General features: G+C 41.3%; 1 protein-coding gene across 1 annotated transcript in view; it reads right to left on the bottom strand.

Annotated features, from left to right (window-relative positions):
- Positions 1–795: 795 nt before the first annotated feature.
- The window catches only part of PCP4 (Purkinje cell protein 4), a 54,198-nt gene continuing 33,066 nt past the window's right edge, over positions 796–21,927 (bottom strand). Inside the window, exon 3 of the mRNA XM_064472076.1 lies at positions 796–1,147. Coding sequence (XP_064328146.1) covers positions 1,020–1,147 — 128 coding nt within the window. The 3' untranslated portion in view covers positions 796–1,019. The remainder of the gene's footprint in view (positions 1,148–21,927) is intronic.

The following is a 21,927-nucleotide window of genomic DNA, read 5'->3' as shown; positions in this document are numbered from 1 at the left end:
AACTGGTCTGTTACTGTTTTACACTGGGGAAAAAACAGAAATACCCAATTTAAGACAGATGTTGTTGTGGTTGTTTTTTGTGAATCAAAAACTGGGCTAATACAGTGATAATGTGAGGGGCGCATAGAAAGTTGAATGCAGAACAATGCATATGGAGACAGGGAGTCTGTTATGATTTACTCATCAAATATTGAAAATAATATGAAAAAAGAGAGATGGCATAGAAAAAGTTACTGATTATGTAGAGAGTGAAAAACTGCATGAAAATGAGAGTTTAGAGGGTGAGTTTCTATTTTTATAAATGAAAAAAAAAACCCACCCCAAAACATTTCCAAAGGTTTCTGGAACTGGGTTTTGTATTTTGTGTCTGATTTTTTTCCCCTCCATAACAATGTGATCCAAGCGGGGTAATTCTGAAAATTATCGTGCAAAGAGGAAGGGCAGAGACAATTTCCCCACTTGAGCCATTTTATTGGCATAATTGCAAGACAAAAATAAACTGCTCACTGCTTCTTACACTTCTTCCCCTCATGCCAGCTTCTGTCTGCAACTTTTTACTTTCAGCTCATTACAAGAAAGTAGTTTTATTGTCACATTTGGCTGGCAGCTGGAATTCTCCAAATGAGGTAAGCAGGGCTGAGATGAGTGCTCTCATCCCTTAGCAAAAACCTCATAACATAAGGTGCTGTTATGTCTCCAAGCTTTACATGAAGAGGAAAACAGGCATCTGGGCTGCGTTCATTTCTAACGCTGTGGTTGCTGGATTAATAAGAAAAGACAGATGAAGGCAGACACTTTAATTACTTCACCCTAACTTTTTATTAGAACATCAAGTAAAATGGTGAGTTACAGAGGATAATGGGCGTGAAACATCTGGGATGAAGTCACACACAAGCTTATGGTTTGTTTTCTGCCAATGGGGTTTTAAATATTGATAATTTCTGTACATGCATCTTTGTGTTACTTCTGATTTTCTTGATAAATCATTTCGGGATTGCTTTTAAGCTGTGAGGTAGCTACTAAGACTGGGACCCCGCTTTTTTCTTCTGGAATTTTCTGAACTGGGACTGTATCGCCACGGCTGCCCGCTCTGTCTCCGGCGCATCCATGTCTATGTCAAATTCCTCTTGAACCTTCTTCTGCCCATCTGCTCAAAGAAAACAAAACAAAACATCAACAGTTTTTTCAAACGGTGATAATCACTGGACAGCACAGGTGAAAAACCCTGCCCCTCTCTCCTTCACAGACACAGCCGTGATGATGGGGAGCATATTCAGAAAAAAACCTGGGACCAGTTTCCGCAAATGCAGCTGATGAAATCCCCCACCCCCTCCCACTGGCAGGGTCTGTGACAGCCCGTTGGTAGCTAGGCATGGAGAAGTGACATCCAAATGGGGCTCGGCAGTCACCGAGCATCATCCTGACGCCTGGGCGAGTCCTCTCCTGCCCAGGGATCTAACAGTGAGGGGCAGAGGGACCCTCCTGTGTCACCCTGCAGGTACAAGTTACTCATATCCCCATGTTTACTCTAAAACAAAGGCACCTTGAAATATTTTTAAGTAGGGATTAAGACCCTGTTCCTATCACACCTCCTGCATCAGAGGAAGGGATAATACTTCCTAAGGCAAATTTCCATCCTTTTCCCTTTTTTCTTATCTCATCCCTTTCAACACATAATGCTCTTCCCATTTGAATCATTTATGTTCAATCTCTCTGCCGCTCTGCCTCTTCCCTCACTTCTCTCTGGGCTCTGTTGTTGCTTTTCAGCCTCGACCCTTGGCTCTTTGCCTGCCTTTATTCCTGGTCCTGAGCTTTAGGTTCAACTGCATTTCCCCTCCACATGGGCAACCCAGCTGACTTAGCTGAATTTTGCTTCATCCACCTACGCATTGAAAGCACAGCCCTGGAAAAACTCGTGCCCTCATTGCAAAGATAACCCTAACCTGCCTGGACTAACAAAGTGAGAACATGCGTTCACTCCGCTAACCTCGTCATACCGCTGAGTTGATCTTCTCTGTAAACCTGTTTGTTAAACTCACTTATATAATGATTGTATCCCAGTCCTGCGGTGAGCATCATGCCAGGGGTCTGCAGACAGCTCCACTTAAAACAGCTGTGGGAATTCACCCATTTTGAACCACTTTGCTTTTTATTCTTGAGATTAATACCTCTGGGAAGCTCATCCCCAAGTACTGTTAGTGGAAATCAAGGAAAACACTTTCAATGTATTATTAACATGAAAAGAAACTTATTCCCCACTCTCTCTCTCTCCTTCCCACTAGAAAACAGGGATACTGTTTAATGATTTTAGTATGAGTCTTGCAGTATTTCTTGCATTCACTTCTTGTTCTTATTCAGAACTCTATTTTTGTGTCCATTTTCCATGACCAGAATCCACTGTAAACTGGGCAAATATTGAAAGGGAATGTTTTGGCACGTTCCATACTGATTTTATTTTATTTTAACTAGAATAATGAAATAAATGCAGCTATGATATCATAAAAGAAATGTTCACTTAATATTTTGTTTTACTTAGAAGAACATTTAAGAAGAAAGATGAAAATGTAAGAAGAAAGAGGAAGTCCGGAGAGGAAGAATAGCTTGAGAGCTTGCCAAAACTTTGATTATACAGCATAATGAAAAGTTTGGTTATCAAAATGAAGATTTTATGGAAGAAAATGAACCATACCAACATTACATCACACTTCCACAGCCATTAAATCCAAGAATCTGCATGGTTTATGTAACTATTCAAGCAACACAACCACCTGACGTACAGAAATATAGTTATTGCCTTATTTTTCATGAGGAAAGGGAGGTGAAGGCCGCAAGTAACTTCCTTATGCTCACAAGCTGTTGACGCAGCCAAGGAGAAAACTGAACTCTCCCATTAAAGCCATGTTACATACCGAAACTTAGAGCGGCTTGTTAAAGAAACAGAAATGTATGTACCAGTTCCTAAACTAATAACTATAACACAAGAATACTTTGTGAAAATTCTCCTATTGCCAGGTACCATCTCCTCCACATTTCTGTGTACACTGCAGAGAAACGGGTAATATTTTTTAAAATCAAATTTCAAAAGGAATTATCATTTTCACAATGACTTAGTACCATCTTGTTGGTATTTTGGGGAGTTGGTTTTGATTTGGCATTTATGGATTCAAAGGAACTAAGACAAGAAATCACAACATTTTATATGGAAACAAACCAAAAAACAACTTTAAATCATGCTGTAAAAAACTAAGAATTTTCAGTCAAAACATGTAAATATAGACTTTTCCTTTCAAATTTTTGAGTGAAAAAATCAATAGCCTGATCAGCTAGCTCTAACAGTAACCACTCTGTGATATCAGTAATAAGAAAATAAAAGCTGTTTTACTTGTCCGTATGCCAGAATGTCTCCTCTATTAATAGGGTCCTAGTAACTTACTCTAAAGAGTATCTCTTATGGAGAAATACTCTTATTTCTTATGGAGAAATATTTTATCAAGATATTTATACTAGTAATGTAATAGGCATATCATCAGCTTTGAAACTGATGAGGCTAATGCCTTCTCATTGCTTGCTGATTTTAATTTTTGTTGTAACATTTTGAGTTTTGGGTTCCTCCGTAGCTACTCACTAGACACAGTTTCCAGTCTTAACAGTAGAAAGCAAGAGCGGAATTTATGCACCAATTTTAGCTTTTCAGTATATAAATTACTGTCCCTTGGACATGTCCATAGGGAAAGCCAAATGGATGGACAAGTAGACATAATTGGTTCCGTACCTCTTGATAAATCTGGCTTGTACAACTATCTTCCTATTATAGGCAAGTCTTAGCAGTATGTTCACTTGCAGTAGTGACTCAGCAATCTTAAGACTTTATAGACTTAAGAAAATTGCAGAATTTAGTATAAATTTATCTAGAATTTCCAGGCCAGTTAAGCTTTCCTTGATGTGAATCATCATCACTGCCTTAAGACCAATTGTATTAGAATAATTTACCATACCTGAAGATCTACAATAATTCACCATATCTTAAGATCTATCTCACTTCCTTTTATTTTTTGACCCATTCTTTTTCAAATAAAACCCAAAATTCCTTATGAAGTCCTTCTGTGTTTCCCTTTTTCCCATCACTAAGGAGAAATGGTAGAATGAGACGTTTTCAGTCACGATTTAGACTTGTAGACTAAGAAATTACATGTGTTCAAAAGGGCCAAGACATTTATATGGGTAATGAAGAAAATCATTGTTAGTTTACAGATGGTATGGAAATATATATATATAATGATTACACGTATATGCATGGCGTACATTATAAAACAACATGTATATCATCTGTGTAAAATGTATATCACGTACCTGTGTTTTCTCTCTCCCTATGCCCATCTTTCCCTTTCTATATACATGTATGGTATACCTGCATATGTACATGTATGGTATAATCACATTTGAATACACAGAGAATATATAAGGATATATGTAGAAATACACAGATGTTATTTGCTTAAAGAGTTTTAAGTCCTGTATCAAACTGAAAAGAGCTGGATGGTGTATTTCCTAAATTTTGGGAGTGGATTTTCTTGGAGCTCTCCCTAAAACATTTTCTATTGATGACTGTCACAACACAGAATCTTTAACAGATGGATTGTCAGTCTGGAGAGAGAATTAAGTGGTGTGCCTTCTTTGGTTTTGTCTATGCCAACGGAAAAAGATTTTAGCTTTTACCTTGAGTTGCTTTACTTAAAGTAGCCTAATGATTTAAAATATATCACAACCTGCTAACTACACTGTTTTTGTTCTACTGGCTAATTAAAGTTAAGAGCATGAATTCCAACCCCCCATGGCAGGGGGCTGTAACTAGATGATCTTTAAGGTCCCTTCCAGCCTACACCATTCTATGATTCCATGATTCTATGAATTAAGAAATGACCCACTTAATTACAGTGAAAACCCAGCCTGTGCTCAGGACCTGCACAGACTAGAGATGACCTCGCTGCACCAATAGGAGTGACTGAAAGCCTTTTTGCACCCTTCCTACTATATATGCACCACACCAGCTTTTACCTGTCTCTAGTTGTTCATATATCTCAAATATGCAGGCTATTAAGTTTGAATGCTCAAATTATGAGATTTATGCAGAGAACTGAAAGCAAGCCCATAGAAATGTCCCTCTTTCATTCATTGTCTCCCACTCCTAGCTTTCCTTTCACAAGCTTGGAAGTGACCTGAAAGCCCAGGAAGTTTTCACTCTCAACAGGCCAGAGCATAGATAAGCACTTGCACAGGCTTTACTCTCGGACTTGCTTTTTTCATTCCTACTGGTGGCGACCAACCATTCACTCTGATAACAAGCCACCTTTTTCTAAGCTACCTTTATATAGCAGTAAAGGTAGATCTGGATTCCCTCCTCATCCTCAGTCACACACACACACTTTTATTGTTATCTACACTTCCTAACTATATGCTGTTTTCTTCCACAAGGATAACTGAGGATCCCTGGACTACCACAGGCCTACATGAGAAAACTAGGAGGAACAAGACTGTTGTCTGTAGACTTCAATTCACAAACTATTTGTGATTTTGAGGGACTCAGAAATAAAAAAGGGCTCATAAGCACTGGCCTGCACGTTTTGTTTTCTGAGGGGATCTGGTTTCATTGGCACCATAAAAAATAACCCCCCTAACCTTTCTCACTACACTCAGCTCTTTCAAGGCACCCCATGAAAGATTTCTTTATACTTAGTCCAGATTCCCTCTCCCAGATAGTGACTTCCACTCTTCTTCTGAACATGCCATGACAAGCCAGAGGAGTCAGTATAGGTCCCTGCTGGGTTCTGATCACCACCAACAGGGCAGGTGAACAGAACAATCTCATGCCAACAGTCATGGGTTGGCCATAACAAAAGTGTAGTATCTGATGGGATTTTCAAAACCATGTGTTTAATGTGGGCTGATTCTGGCCACGTGTCAATTCAGGCAAATCTGAGTTGTGGTGGAAGAAACTTGTTGGAGCACAACATCGACAGGTTGATGAGTCCAACCATCATAAGGAGCACCTCATGCCTCAGTACCAGTCCGGTGTTACAAGCTGCTTTGCAGGACTAAAGACTGAGACAACTTGCGGTGTGCAGATTCTACTTCAGTGTATGCAATAGTCATCCCAGCAGGAGAGCCTGAAACAGCATCTAATTAGCTGTTTTCCAAATCTAACACCCTGAAAGCTCATTTCACATCACTGCAATTGAAAAAGATCTATTTATTCCATTTCCAGATGAAACATTAGAATGCTGTCTCCGTAATCTGCTACTGCGCCTCATAATACATTGCAAACACTGGATAGATAATGAAGCTGCCTGTAACAAGGACAACAATTAAATCTTGCACACAAATCTACCCAGCAAAATCTCAAGAACTGTGGTGCAAGTGTAAATATTCACAAATATGCCTTCAGCTACTTCTTTCACTTACTTTTCAACTATAAAGTAAAATGAATTGTGACAACACTGGAAAAAGAAAACACTGCATATTTCATATGGGCCAAAAGCCTAAAGCAGTCTTTTGTGACCTTTGAACACAGGCTAAACAGACTAGTCTTTCCTAAAAGTGTTCATGGAAAGGCAAAAGCTGGTGGGATGGACTTGGGGGAAACAAGGACTCACTCTTTATTCTCTGAATTTCTCCATCCTCCAGATGAAATAGAGATTACTTGTCACCTTCTGGAAAAACATTCAGCATGAAAATCTGCATGGGCTGGAGCCTCTAACTGGCATTTCACGTCTTCAGTGCTATCCTCCGCCCCTGCTCACCCAGCCCACATCCAACAGGAATTACAGGACGATACTGAAGATGGAATACACCCATAAAAATACTGCATTTTTCAGGCACTAAACTGCAGCATTTGGAAAAAGACTAAATGAAGTGTGGGACAAAATCACAGTACCCCATAACACGCCAGAAGCGGTATTTTGCCTCGGGCAGGATCATTACCTCTCACTGTTTAAAAGATCACTCAAGCTGTGACAATCTTTATGCTACTCTGATCCCAAACTATTACACCAGTCCGTCCGATGAGACAGAACACTCCCTAATTAGAGAGGACCAAAATGGGCAGGAATCTCACGGATGTTGACATTCATGTGGAGCATTATCTTTAGTGATGGGAAGAGTCGATTTACCTGACAAAGCAACCAGCCAGCTAGAGAAAAAATATGAGTGCTTAGGTGTGCGGAGGCCAGATTTAACTCCTTACAAGTACCGGTTTTGAAAGCCAAGAGGTGATGTGATCATTCTTCCCCCTCTGTATTCAACTGAAGAGTGAGGAAGCGAAAGACAGGGTCTCATCCTCTTCTAGGGGAGTCGATCTAGCCTTTTCCTTCTGTGCAAAATGAGGAAAAATAACATCATAACTGACCTATGGCTGAAGAAACAAGTCGGTCTACTTCTAAAAAATAAAAACTCCCCAGTCAATTGCCAGGGCCACATTACTCAGCAGGCTGGCTCTGAGCCTTTGTTCTGGTCACCCTGCTGCTCCCCAGCAGACTCTCACTTCACAAGGCAGCTGAAAAGGTGGCAATGTTGGCGGAGTGGACATCGCCCAAGCCCAAGAGAAGAAAGGAAGGTAATATTGGCATGCAGAAGAGAGCCTTAATCTGACCTTGCCTCCTCTCATTTATTTCCTAGCCTTTTATTTTTCTGAATGAAATGGCAAGTAGAGGCCTTTCTGAGATCATCAACTCAGCAACTATAGTTTGCTGCTCTCTGTGTTATCAGGAACAAATACCTCCCAGAGCCTTGAGCATTGCACTGGTTTTGCGACCTCACTAGCTTAGTGTATACAGCTTGCAGCTGTGGTCTGGGGAGACAGGCTGCTGTGAGGACTTTGCCTCAGCACTGCTCCAGTGATGGGATGATCCAAAGAGAATTATTTACATGAGGAGCCTGTTATAGCACTGTGGGCTGATGAAAGCTCATTAGCACAGTACCTACGGACTTTGAGGTCCATGATACTGCTGGTGTGATGCAATATTCCCATTGTCTAGAATGACCTTACTACATTGGGATATTGTTGGCCCTTCTGTTAGCTCTGTCTGCCTCCTGAGTTAGTGCCTAGGCACAAACCTCTCAGAGATTGCTTCTTTCACATGCATGTTCCTGATGTCACAACACAAAATTCTATGAAATTTTGGTCTAACTTTCCTAGATTGATGCAGCAATTTAAAGACATTGGTTCTTGTAACATTACTGGCTAGCCTCCAGATTGGTGGTCATTTGCAAAAGACCTGAATCCCTGGGAGCCTTGTAATTACTTGATTTACAAACACGCGAGCATAATGCTAACGCAGTATCAGGCCTACATGGAATTACCTCAGCATGACAACTTTGTGGCCCTATGACCTCCTTAGCCACAAGAGGCACAACCCCTTCAGTCCTCTAAGCAGTGGCCATGGGACAACGCAGGACAGAAGTTCAGTTTTCTTCCCCTTCCTGTCCATATCTGCGCAGTGGGGTATCACTATCTGACTGTTATACAGATAATCCAACTCAAATGTTCAGCTACCTCATTTTTAAGGACAGAAATTTGCTCTAATTAGTTAAAGAATAACACAATAATTTTTCTTCCTACTCCTTAAAAATGCTGCGGGGCGAGATACTCATCTTGTGACAAGGATTACATCACTACATTTATTCTTGTTTCTTCACTCCATAACAAACTCAGACATTCAAGGGCCACTTTCCAAAGTTAAGGGCTGCCTGTTCTGTTTGAGTGTCAGTAGGTAAGTACTCAATGGTGAGGGAGGTTATGGCTTTAATCGAGGGTCAGTTATTTTCCACATCAGCTATTTGAAGGTGGTAGGCACTGGAGAAGTATTATGTCCACACAGCAACCATCTCTGAAACTGAAGAGCAAACCCTGCAGAACAGCAGGCTCCTGTGACTTCAAAAGCACAGTGTGAAGGGAAAAAAAAGTTATCATTAGTGATCAGATTAAATGTAACAGCTATTTTTATCTGAACCACAACAACTGGCCCCTTAATATCACTCAAAGCAAGCCAGAAAAGAATTAACATCTTTCGATTCAACTGTAAGTTACAATTGGTTATAAAGAAGAGGACTTCATTAGGCAACCAGAATCCTTTCTTGTTCAGATTGACCTTTACTTTTGTAATGCAGTGTTGTTATCTTGAATTTGAAAAATTAGTTTTGCTGTAGAAAATAGTGCTTGTTCTTTTATCATTTTAAAAATGTTATTTCAGCATGAGGATTTTGAAGTGTCTGATTAATCTTTTTTTCCTAGTTGTAATAATGTTGGAGAGCAGCAATACTTTTTCTGACATAAGATAAATGAAGTAGCACAAAACTGTGTATATCGGGGTAACAATGAAACAGAAAGGAATAGTAATAAAATTCAGTTTACAAAAACTGTATTTTCAACCAATTCATAGCGAGCTACAGATGAATTCATTTTGCTCAACAATTAATAGAGACAAATATTGTTCTTCTTTAAATGCTAATATTATTTAAGCAATCATTCCTCATCTTCAAAATAATTAATGTATCACTTACAGACTTTTAAAATGGCTTACAAACACATAACTGATGCACAGATAGGTACATAAGTGTTAATGGAGATCTACAAGGTATTCTGGGCATGAAACTGGTGGCCATAATTCACATTCCCACATGGAGCCCAAACTTTGTGGAAGTTTAACTACGCACATAGCAAATTAAAATGGCCATCTTAGCTGTATAATCTCATCTCTTACTAGCTAAAGCTGCATCTGAGGAGTGCTAGACTGACTGGCAAATGCAACGGAAGCCTCTGGGAGCTAAAACAAAGTAGTGCTGGGGATCAAGTGCTGACACAGTCAGGTCCCTCTGTCACTGCAGAACGATGCCCCACCAGCAGGGATAATACACTTAGCCCTAAGTCCTCTCCTTCAGGAGAGAGTGCCACAATCCTCCTCACAAATCCAGTCCAAAGTTATGGGAGTCTCTTTGTGCAACTGCATGCATGCGACCCCCAATGTCCCAGCCAAGTTTTAAATGGGAATTGTTATGATGTGTTTTTAATTTCCTGGGCAATTTCTAATTCTCACTTCCTCGGTGAATGCTGCGCCTTTAAACAGCTTTGCTGTTCAACTGCGGAAAGAGCTGCATTTCAGCAGTGTACAAAGCAAGCTGCCCTCTTGCCTCGCTCGTCAACTGCTTGATTAATATATGATCAGTTACTTTCCTATTATGGTAGCATTCACGCGCTCCAAGCCATAGCTGGGAACCCTAATGCGGTTGCAACTGCAGAACAATAAATTCTCCCCACTCCGCTGCCCCTCAGTACTATAACCTTTGCAAAAGTGTCTTCAGCAATAAAGTTTAAAATAACAGGACAACTTCTGCAAGGCTACCTCCTAGGCTATGGCTACACCAGCACGCTACCCAAGGCTACAGTATGGCTCAGGCACCATCCACAGCTTCTCTGGAGCATGTAATAGCGCAGCCGCTAGCATGGCTGGGACTGTTCCTGCCCGGCTACTGTGGCTGCACAGCGTGGCGAGGACCCTACCTTGTAGGCACGGTGGATGAGAACACCCTGGGTTTTTGAGGGAAAGAGAGTTCAGCCCTCCTGATGCAAGCTATACTGTGCCACTTTGTATCGAAGTCAGAGAAAAGATTAGCCTATTTTATTTTCTAATGGAGATGTAGCTTCCACCGCTTCAAAACACTTCATAGCTCTAGACTGCAAGGGAACTGACTCAATGAGTTGGTGTTTGCTATTAATTATGCGATGACCAACAGCACCTGAAAGCCCCTTGCAAGGAAAATGTGAAAGACACATGTTCATCTTCCAATGTGATAGTGCCTCTCTTGTGTTGCATAACGGCCTCACTTTCCAGGAACCCTTCCCCCCGCCCCCTCTCGCTTTACAGTTTATAAGAGTAGCTAGGGAATAAGCTCAGAGAAATGGCAGTGATCACAATATGCCACACAGAAGTAGCAGAAAAGGGGGCTCAAATTCATGCACTGCCAAAGTGAGATAAGCTGGGGAAGATGGCATAGGTTACAGAGGAAAACCTGTCAATCAGAAAAAGGAGGGGAATCAATCAAAGAACCATGGTATGGAGTCAGAAGATGTTTCTCTTCACACACAAAATGAAAAAAAAGATTAAGAGCAAGATTTTGCCCTGCTCATCTTCAAAGTAGGAAGTAAGGGCAGTTTCTTGGCATCATTGTATACCAGCAGATCTCTGTTAGCAACTAATGAGAGCGCTATTTTAAGTTTTCATAGTAACCTTAATAAAAACTGTTACATGAGAGCTTGGAAAGTCACAGTGAGAAGGTATTCTCCTCTTGTAAAATCCATCACCAGGTTTTAATTACAAAGTATTTAACCAAACACCCAGCAGTGGACAGTGTAAGGTATAGGAACTGAGCTTTGCCACTTAACATTATATGCAAGCCAAGGAGTCATTTCAGTATCTTCTACGCCTTATCACATGGTATCAAAAAACACCTTGTAAATAAGATTATCCGTAAGAAGCATTTACTGTATAGATTAAATGCAAGAAACAAACACCTTAAACTATGTTCAAACACTGCAACTTCTATTCGTGTGAATGTGGGCATTGTTCTGTGCTAGTAATAGGATAATTACCTTAGCACAATCCCACCATGAAAAAGCCACTGCTATAATACAGGTATGTACCGTGGTTTTTTAACATCTTGCACCACGTGCCAGCTTGGGGCTGCCTGCGGAGGCAGTTGGGCCATTCTCAAAGTCTTGCAGATAGAAGTGGACCTTGTAAGGTTGAAAATGCCCAAGAAAGCCTCCAGAGTCCTTTGGAGACAGAACAAAGTTGTCACGGGGTACCTGATCCCACACACAGACTGAGTTGAACAATTGTGGTCTAAGAGATTCTTTTGGGAATGTATTTGAAAAAAGAAAGTTTGGCATCCCTCCATAAAAAACAAACGCATCCCATCAGTAAAGCCCCAGAGATGTGATGGATATAAACCATAAGCTTCTGGAGCAGCTCCGAGGTAGTTCTGTCACAGACTGAGGAAAGACCATCATACTCTGATAGAATCACAGAATGGCAGAGGTTGGAAGGGACCTCTGGAGATCATCTTGTCCAACCCCCCTGCTTGAGCAGGGACACCCAGAGCAGGGGGCACAGGACCGCATCCAGGTGGATTTTGAATGTTTCCAGAGAAGGAGACTCCACAACCTCCCTGAGCAGCCTGTGCCCCTGCTCTGGCACCCTCACAGGAAAGAAGTTTTTTCTCATATTGAGGTGGAACTTCCTGCGTGCCAACTTGTGCCCATTGACCCTTGTCCTGTCACTGGGCACCACTGAAAAGAGTCTGGCCCCCTCCTCTTGACACCCGCCCTTCAGATACTTCTAAGTATTGACAAGATTCCCCCCCCCAGTCTTATCCTCTCCAGGCTGAACAGACCCAAGTCTCTCAGCCTTTCCTCATAAGAGAGGTGCTCCAGTCCCCTGATCGTCTTGGTAGCTCTCCACTGGACTTGCTCAGGCAGTTCCACATCCTTCTTAAACTGGGGGGCACAAAACTGAACATAGTACTCCAGATGTGGCCTCACCAGGGCAGAGGAGAGGAGCAGGATAACCTCCCTCGATCTGCTGGCCACACTCCTTTTAATACACCTCAGGATCCCATTGGCCTTCTTGGCCACAAGGGCACATTGTTGGCTCATGGCCAGCTTGCTGTCCACCAGCACTCCCAGGTCCTTCTCAACAGAGCTGCTTTCCAGCAGTTCAGCCCCCAGCCTGTACTGGTGCATGGGGTTGTTGCTCCCCAGGCGCAGGACCTTGCACTTGCCCTTGCTGAATTTCATGAGGTTCCCCTTGGCCCAGCTCTCCAGCCTGTCCAGGTCTCGCTGGATGGCAGCACAGCCTTCTGGCGTATCAGCCACTCCTCCCTGTTCTGTATCACCAGTGAACTTGCTGAGGTTACACTCTGTCCCTTCGTCCAGGTCATTGATGAATATATTGACCAGGACTGGACCCAGCACAGACCCCTGGGGAACACCACTAGTGACAGGCCTCCATCCAGACTCTGCCCCGTTGATCATGACCCTCTGAGCTCTGCTGTTCAGCCAGTTCTCTATCCACCTCACTGTCCTCCCATCTAACACACACTTCCTAAGCTTGTGCATGGACATCAATTTACCATGAGACTTGGCCTGTCAGTAGATCTTACATGCTCCTGCATCCGTTGGCTCTGTAACTTCTGCTCCAGCATACACATGTGCAACCAGATGTAATGCTGGATTGATGCAGCCTGGGCAGTAGTCCTACTGGAATGTTCTGTATAATGAAATCCTCTCACAAGAGGTTCACAATTTTAATGTCTCTGACTCCTGAAAGCCATTACCCAGCTGTAGTTTTTCACCATAAAGCAACGAAATTCTGTTGCAGAAGGGTTCTAGGAAATTTCCATTGTTTTCTTTTGCTTGGGCTGTTATCCAAACAGAATCATTACTTTGAGTTTACCATGCCTCCACTGAACATAAAAAGCTACATTATATGTTTATTTCCCCTGCAGGCTGGCTTGCTTAACTTTCTTAGGAAGAGGGGGGCACTTCAGGACAATGCATGATAGCACTGAAATAGCAGTAAGGGGGATACAAATGAAGATCCTGAGGTAAATGCCTCTGAAAGAGGATGAGACGGAATTTCATGCTGGAGGGTGTTGTCAGTGTATTCCAGACTGTCTTGCCCAACAGCCATACAGAAAGCCATGTTACGTGCTGTGCAGAAGCTCATTAGGCCAAACATTTAAAAACTGCATCCTAGATAAAAAGCTCTGACCAATTCCTGAGAAAAAGTCACGTAACCTGACTTAGAATCATCGAATCATTTAGGTTGGAAAAGATCTTTAAGATCATCAAGTCCAATCGTGAATTAAAAAAAACCCACAAACTTGCAGGTGTTTACATTGGAGATGATCAGCAGCCCACTTTAGAAAGAAATCAATGGAGAAAAACAGGCACTCTGAGGGTGTAATACATCTGACCTACTTTAGGCAGATGCTTTAAGATAGCATGAATCTCATCCTTGAACCCCCTTCCTATATTGGCTAGTTCTCTATTACCTACAAAGGGAAGGAGCTCAGGGTGACTGGTTCAGATGGAACCAATACTTAATCAAATGAATAACATTCCCTGAGCGGTGCCTGAGCTACACATTGAGAATTTCATATAAACATACTTATCTGCTATTTCATGTGAAATTATTTATCATCAAATAAATTATTTAGCCCTTATAAAAGGTATTACACTGAAACTGTAGCAGCTAAGAAATCTTATTTTCTTCAGGAAGGAAGAAAATAAAACAGAGAGAGGCATACCTTCTCACAATACTCCATCTGTGTGCTTCCATCCCATTGCTAGCAAGGAGACAACAGCTCACCTTCAACAGAGGGTCAAAATGAACATTTGTTTCCTCTGCTGAGATTGCCAGGGAAGCTGCCAGTTGTGCAGCTGATCAGGATCCTCTCATGTTCCCTCAGGAGCTGACTGAACAGTCTGCCTACATTTCTCTTTTTATAGAAATATAGTTGAACAGACAAAAATACCTGTATCTAATCTCTTGCTATCCTTTCAATTTATTTCAAGGATAGTGACTTTTTGTGCATATATGTGTGTCTGCATGCTTTGGAAAGACTATTTCATGCTCAAAAGCCTTTTATTTTTTTTAAATGTACATCAGTAAGACCTCTTATATGTCCCTAATAAGGGATTACAGTTAACACCACAACAAGCAATAACAAATGCTTCATATGAACGAGCAGCCAAATGACAGTTCCTGTGAGAACTATAATTAAATTTTCAAGCTACTGCAAACACCAAATCTCGGCTCTGCTATTTAGCTAATAATGAGCCAGGTGATGGCTGCTGCCATTCTGCTGAAGAGTGGAGATGCTCAAAGGAATGTTGTTGCACCTAGCATATGTCAAAGGTAGCCACTACCTGACTGCAGGACTGAGACTACATAATGGAGAAGAAATAAAATGGGGGAGTCAGATGTACTGGATGTGCTGGAGAAGACAGGTACCTTTCAAAAGATATTGTTAGCCATGCTCCTCTTGCTGATCCAAGCCAAGGAATGCCCCCCCTGACATGAGATAACAGTCTGCATGAAGTGCACAGAAAACCATAGCGATTGCCTCCTAGTACAGTTCCCCAACACAAATCCCCTCTCCTTCTTTCCTGAGTCCCGTGCAGCACCTGCAGGTAAGGAGGCATAGCTTCTGCACCGAAATCTTAGCTGATGCACACTCAGAAGAGGATTCTGATTTTACAGGACAAGTACACACACGCTCCTTAAATGCCAAAGCACACAAGCTACTGCTTCATCATTCCTTGATGGAAGAAATATAAACACCCCACACATCCTTGTCGTAGTGCCGTTTTTTTCTTTTCCCTCCCATACTGTAGAAACTCATGCTGAGGTTAATATGACTATTGGCTCTGAGACAGAACATGAACATAACTCTGGTCTTCCACAGATTTCCTCTCACAGAGTAATAGAAAAGACCTTATTGGCACATAGGACAATTTACTGTTTGGCATAAGAGTGTAAAAAATGGTAATGAGCAGATTCTCTAAAATAGTGGGGAATGAATCCAGAAGAGCAAAACGTCCTTCTCAGCAGTTTGTTCATTACTTATAGACAGTTACTGTACTGTGAGGCTAAAGCCTGTGATTCCAACAAGTCAATACCAAAGCTCTGTGGGTTTTCTTATCCCTGACCTTCGTGTCTGTATTTATTGAGTGAGGACTGACTGTATAGGATAATGTAATTTTCCAATCCTTTTCAAAGGAGCAGAGATAAATGAGCAAGGTCAGGCACCAAAGGCACTAGACAGAACTTCAAATCCTGCTTCTATTTTTTTTCCTTTTCCCCACTGCATAAAAAAAAATAAAATTCCAAACCTCCTAGGTCCCAGGCGTTGACTCAGCAACATCCTCTTTTGAACTTGATGCTATTTCAGATAAAGGGTGGAGGGGTTATTCTCCCATAAGAATGCAGTTGTATGTTCTGACAAGCACCTGACAAGCAGCTGACTAAAGCGTAGATCTTTAAGGCTGGGTTGCAGTGGGCTTATTCTCAGGTGTGTAGCAAGGAAAAGGAGCATCCACCTTTTTATAGCCTATGTATTGATTAATCACACCCACGTATCTTTTTTTTAAAAAATGTTGGTAAAAGCAAGCATGGTTTTCCAATACAATCCTAGTGAAAGAAGAAGGTAGGCCCATATTTCTAGCTCTTTATCTATATGAGGAGGTTATGGAGCAGGGAAGTGAAAATGGTCTCATCCTGACAGAGGGTGCACTTAACAAACCCACACAGTACACTGAGGACACAAAGAAAGGTTGTACATGCTTGAAGCGCAGCACAATTCCAAGCTGCCAATGAAAGAGGTGGCTATGAAGTACCACACTGGCCCACCACCCAAGCTGCCTTCCAGCCCTCAGAGCTGTAACAAATTACTTTTGTTACCTGGAGTATTCCCTGCCTCCTCCTTGTCTGGAAAGGACTGTTGTCCCTTTTCTCCCTCCCATCCTGGTCCAGCAGCACCTCCTTTTGTTTGGCAATCCCACCTAACAGGGTTCACACACAACCACCCCTACACAAGTACCCTTAAGTGCAGCCACATTCACCTTTACAATATCCATGCCCTCAAGATGGAGGAACAGGAGAGTGAGGCAGCAACAGTGGTCCATATGCAACATGTTCCCCTGCATGTCTGTGACTGGCTTTGTGCCCCCATAGATCTCTGCGTGTGCTGAAAAGACTTACAGTGACAGTGGAAGCGAGAGAAATGGCATTAAGCTGCTCAGGGAATTTGGCAGTTGGTCACTACACACGTTCATTCATTTGTCAGTTGTCTTTTTGTTGTTTTGGGGTTTTAATTTAAAAATAAGGAGTGGGTGTTGATCCTTTATCTCAAGCACAATAAGAAAAAAAACCCACAAACCCACACAACTTCCAGGCAATGAATTAGGAAGTGCTAGCACAGTAAACCTCAGCAAAGTTCCAAAAGAAATTCTTTGCTACAAAGTTATAGTAAATGTTTTGCATCCTTGCAGATTCACAAGGTCTCCCTGAAACTCAGAAGCTGTTGGAGTAGTTAGTTTTTAAATATAAAATGTTTTAAATACAAAAAATGTAAAAACATTTTAAAACAAAACAAAAAAAACCACCAAGGTTTATTGATGTGAGGTTGCCTGGAAGAAAAGGACTCCTATTAATTCTATCTTTGTTTTCACCTCACTAGGTTTTTACCTGGTGCCTTTTAACAACTGCTATTTAAAAACAATTTTATCAGGAAGGGTGGGCATTGATTTACCTAAGTGCTGCAATTGCAATTAAAGAGTTATTAAACCCAGTGCCAAATAGCCTAACTGATGTGAAAACTTAACTGAGGCCAGGAAATAAAGGTTTCCCTCCTGCTTCAGTTTTATGTTTATTGCACACATAAAGCTATCTTAAAAGAATATTAAGGTTTCAAAGTTGAGCATGAAAAAGTTAGGAAACATCAAACTACACTGATAACACCATGCAATTAAAGTTGATTTTGCATAGACAACTTTAATTCCAGAAAATCCTGTTTCAAATTGTCTTCGCAACTTTCATAGTCTTATGAACACATTGCATTTCCTAGATTTAAAGAAAAAAAATCTTATTCTGCTATAACATATGGACAACCACATGGTTCCTCAGCATGACTGCTTGGAACTGTTAGATCCACCACATAGACCTCTTGTTTTCATGAAGAAACTGATAGTGGCAGTAGGCTGTTGCCCTCTACTTGAATTAGCAGGAAATGGGATGAGTTGCATATTTTGCCAGTGGGTTTCATACAGCTGACGGGAAAGGAACAATGAGACAATGGAAAGTATGGACTGCAGGCTTGGGGACTTCATTGCTCATTGATGCCTTCATATTTGGTGGCTATTTCTGTTCCACCTCATCTGTACAAACTCAGGGCTAGCCCCATCTCTTCCCCAGCCTAGATCCTCATCATGGTTCCCAGTAGACCTCAACAATGCTGTTTCTTTATTTGGTTAGCCCTAGTCCCCAAAACTGTACCAGTGCATCCCCTAACCTCAGAACTCCTCCCCAGCCCCTTTCCACACTAGCTGGCTCCTGGCCTTCTCTGGTTCTCACATCCCAGTTCATACCCTCCCTCCTGGTCCCAGTTTCCATTCAAAAGTACTGAAACCCCCCCCAATACTCTGGAGTTCTAGTTACATGATGAGACTAACTGAACTCCTTTGTCATTCCATCCTTTGACTTCCCTGCTCCAGCTTCTGTGACTGCCTGGTTCCAAGGAAGGACATACATTTCCTCCTAAGCAACTATGGTGTCTTGGGAACACAGAAGGGGCATCAGTATGCCTTTAGTTTCAGTTCTTGGCCAAAACGTAGCTTTCAGAAGCAGGTAGCAGCAATTAAGGAAAACTATAATTTCCTTTAGCCTTGCAAAGACGGTGTTGGTTTAGTTGTTTTAGTGCTTACTATCTGGCTCACTGATGTTGAGTTTTCACAATAGAAATGAACTGCTTCACTGAACACCTGCAAACGTAAGACTTCTTTCTAAACATTTATAACTTGGCCAGTTTTGAAGATAGAAAAGTCACATCCCAGATGGCAAATCTTACATTTCTGTTCAAAACTACAAACGCTTTAAACACTCAAAAAAAGGCCACCACAAATTGTGTTTAATTGCTAGACGTGTTAGCATTTTTTTCAAGCCTCATTTTTGGAAACAACTGGAATGACTTTGCTGAACCCTTCCAAAATAGTTCTGCTTGAGGCAAGCAATCAACATGACAAATTTCAGCCTAAGCAACTGGATTTTGGCAAGGCTGTGTACAACTGAGAAAGGAGCTCTTAACCAGCAGAGTTCAGCAGCTCTTGTTAATTGGCCTTGCCACCAGTCCAGATTATAATAAACAAAGTAAGTGTATATAATATGAGTAAAAGAATGTAAACAAAATTAAATAAAAATAAATAATAATAATAAAATAATAATAAATATAATAAATAATAATAAAAATAAAAATAAAAGCTACGATTAGCTGGAAAACCTTTAAAATGGGTCAAAATTGAAGTGTGAATATTCCTGTGCTGGTGTTTTTAGAGTTGCCAATGGTTTCTTGAAGTTTTAACCTCAGAAAAAAAACAGAAAACAGTTGAGTCACTTAAGATGATTACATGGAAGACAAAAACTAATCAAAGCTCTCCCTTATACACTCTGTTTGAGGATTTATCCAGCACTTAACTCTGCTAGTCATTCAAACCTTCCCCCTAAAGAAGTTTCCCCTGTGTGAATTTAAGCTTTGACAGGCACTTCTAAAGTTCTGTTTGGATTTACAGACGTGTCAGATTGTCAATAAAGCTGATCAGAAACAGCATCTTAGCTGACACACACAGTTGACCAACCGCAGATCATTACTCCAGCCCATGTTTTCTAAGCTATATAGATTCATTTTTCCTTCCCTTATTTCTGGTTATTACAAGCCCCATGAGCTTAGTAGGCTAGCATCTAGAAGATGAATGAGAAATTTCATACATTTCCTCTACATCAGAAAACACAAGCTGGGTTAGTGCAATGAAGGATTTAAGTTAGGACTTAAATCCCTAACTGGCACCGCAAGTGTTGGCATATGCAGAATGCACAGTAAACCCACCCCAGAACTAGTCCCTGTTGCAGTAAAACCCACCCCATTTTCTTCACTCTCAAATTTTAGACCTGAATGTGGACAGAACCAATTAAATTTTCTTTTCTTCTTTTTTGCTCAGGAAACCCAATATTTACTCCTTCCTTCCTTCCCGAGCTAATAAGGCAGACAGAGAACAATTAAAAGCCTTCTTGTTTCCAATCCTGCTATTTTAAAGACTGCTTTGTCTCTTTCTTAAATGTGGTACCCTTTTTCCAGATGTTTCTTTGCTGCCTACTCAACTGGCCCTTGCTTAAATCTAGTTTGGGAAACAGTAAATGTTTGAGACGGGAGAGAAATAAGAGACTCTGGGTGAGGGTCAACCATCACTCCAAATTAGAGCATTAGTCAGTAACCTTCTTTTGGTGAATGTATATTCTTTACTGAAGACCCATATCAGAACTTTGCCTGGGAAAATAAGAAGAGAGAGAATTAGGCAGTTAGAGGGAGAAGTAGCACTTTTTGTAGCTGTGCTGAAGAGACACGAAATTCTCTGGTGGAGGAGAAAGAATGTGGAGTGAGACAGAAACACAGCATGAGGGAGACAGTAAGAAAGCAAGCCAGAGAAGAGACTGCTTCTGGAAAAGATGAAAGGAAAACTTCAGTTTTTATGCAAATGGGAAGAAAGTAAGGAATAACTAATTTCACCCATCGCAGCAGCCTGGCCTGCCCGGCAGAGAAGACCAGTAGCTTGGAATCACCCCAGAGCATCCCACTGCATCACGTGCTTCATCCCACCCTCAAGGGTACACTTACTTGTTGCCTGTGAGAATAAGGGGTTTCACTAGCAAAAAATTATCTACTTATACAAGACAATGACTGGTTAAAAGCTTCAGTAGAGTGAATGCATCTTGGACCTTGCATAAACCAGCAGAAATCGCTGCTTATCAACTGTTTTGTTGCATCCAGACAGCATCACTCGCAACAACAAAAGGTACCCCTGACACTGAAAGAGGAGGATGGCAGCTCTAGACTGGATCACTCACTATCTCACAATTATACTGAAATGTTACACTGTGATCAACAGAAGTGGAAGCTATAGTCAGCCTCTTGCTGCAAGGCCAGAAACCTCACACGCAGCAGAATAGAAACAGCTGCTCTCTATCTCAGCCTAGGTTAATTAGATGTTAGTTTCTATTCTGCAAGTTCAATCAAGAGATCTGCCCCTAAATATGCTTCATGGTACTACATAATCCTGGAGAAAACTACTTACAGGCATAGAAAATTACTGTGATGTCCTAAGAGTTGTGTGAAGCTTGAAACTAGGGGCAGATTTATGGTAGTTATAAAATCTTTCCACGCCAAGTTTCAAGTAAATTTTGGATCTATTTATACTTTGGAGAGGAAAACAACAACTTCTTAGTGATCTTGCATAGTACGCACTCCAAAAATAATGGCAGTTGTGGATGTGCTTACATTTAAGATCATTAAAAACTGAAACTTAGAACCAAATGGAGTGGAGTTACAAGCTTATACAAACAGATACACAGGGAGAAACGACAAAGAAGCACTAGTATCCCTTGATGCAGCTTTCTTCACTGATTTTCTGTGTGCAGCATCTTCTAATAATAAGAGGAAGAAAATATGTATTCTAATCCAACTCAATTTGGACCTCAGCCAGTCCACCATGTAACAGAGAAAATTCTAATGTTAGCAGCAGTAATCTTAAGATGATGAATAAAGACCAAAAAGCTACGCTAATTCTGCTGCACCTGAGAACAGCCTCTAGATTGCATTATTCACAAGGTCTACCTGTGGCATGGGAGGAATGGAGGGAATAGGCAAAAGTTAGTTTCTTTTTGATGTTCTTTCATAATGGAATGGTTTTTAGCTGAGAGACCTCCAGAGGTCTCCATCATATGACTTGGTCTCCTGCTTTTTATTTATGTAGTCCCTCATTTAAAAACCATAAACACTTAAACAGCAGCTGAGACACTTTTCTCTGGCAGACAGCTACAGTTTCAAAGAGGTCCAACAGTCAGTGCAGACTAGGTCCACCAAATGACATGGGCAGAACAGCTCCAAGTCTTTCACCTGGTCCCACTGGGCATACGACTCGGGCCTGTCTGCCAGTGTGCTAAACATATACAGTTTTGTTTATGGATCCCTAATCTCCAGATTTCTTCCCACTGGAGTCTAGCAGAGCTATTTCTTTCTCTTGAATTTGACCGAGAAAGGAACTTA

This window comes from Phalacrocorax carbo, chromosome 1 (genome assembly GCF_963921805.1).
Source record: "Phalacrocorax carbo chromosome 1, bPhaCar2.1, whole genome shotgun sequence".
Lineage (NCBI taxonomy): Eukaryota > Metazoa > Chordata > Aves > Suliformes > Phalacrocoracidae > Phalacrocorax > Phalacrocorax carbo.
Note: the sequence above shows the minus strand (reverse complement) of the source record. Positions and strands in the feature narration are given on the sequence as shown.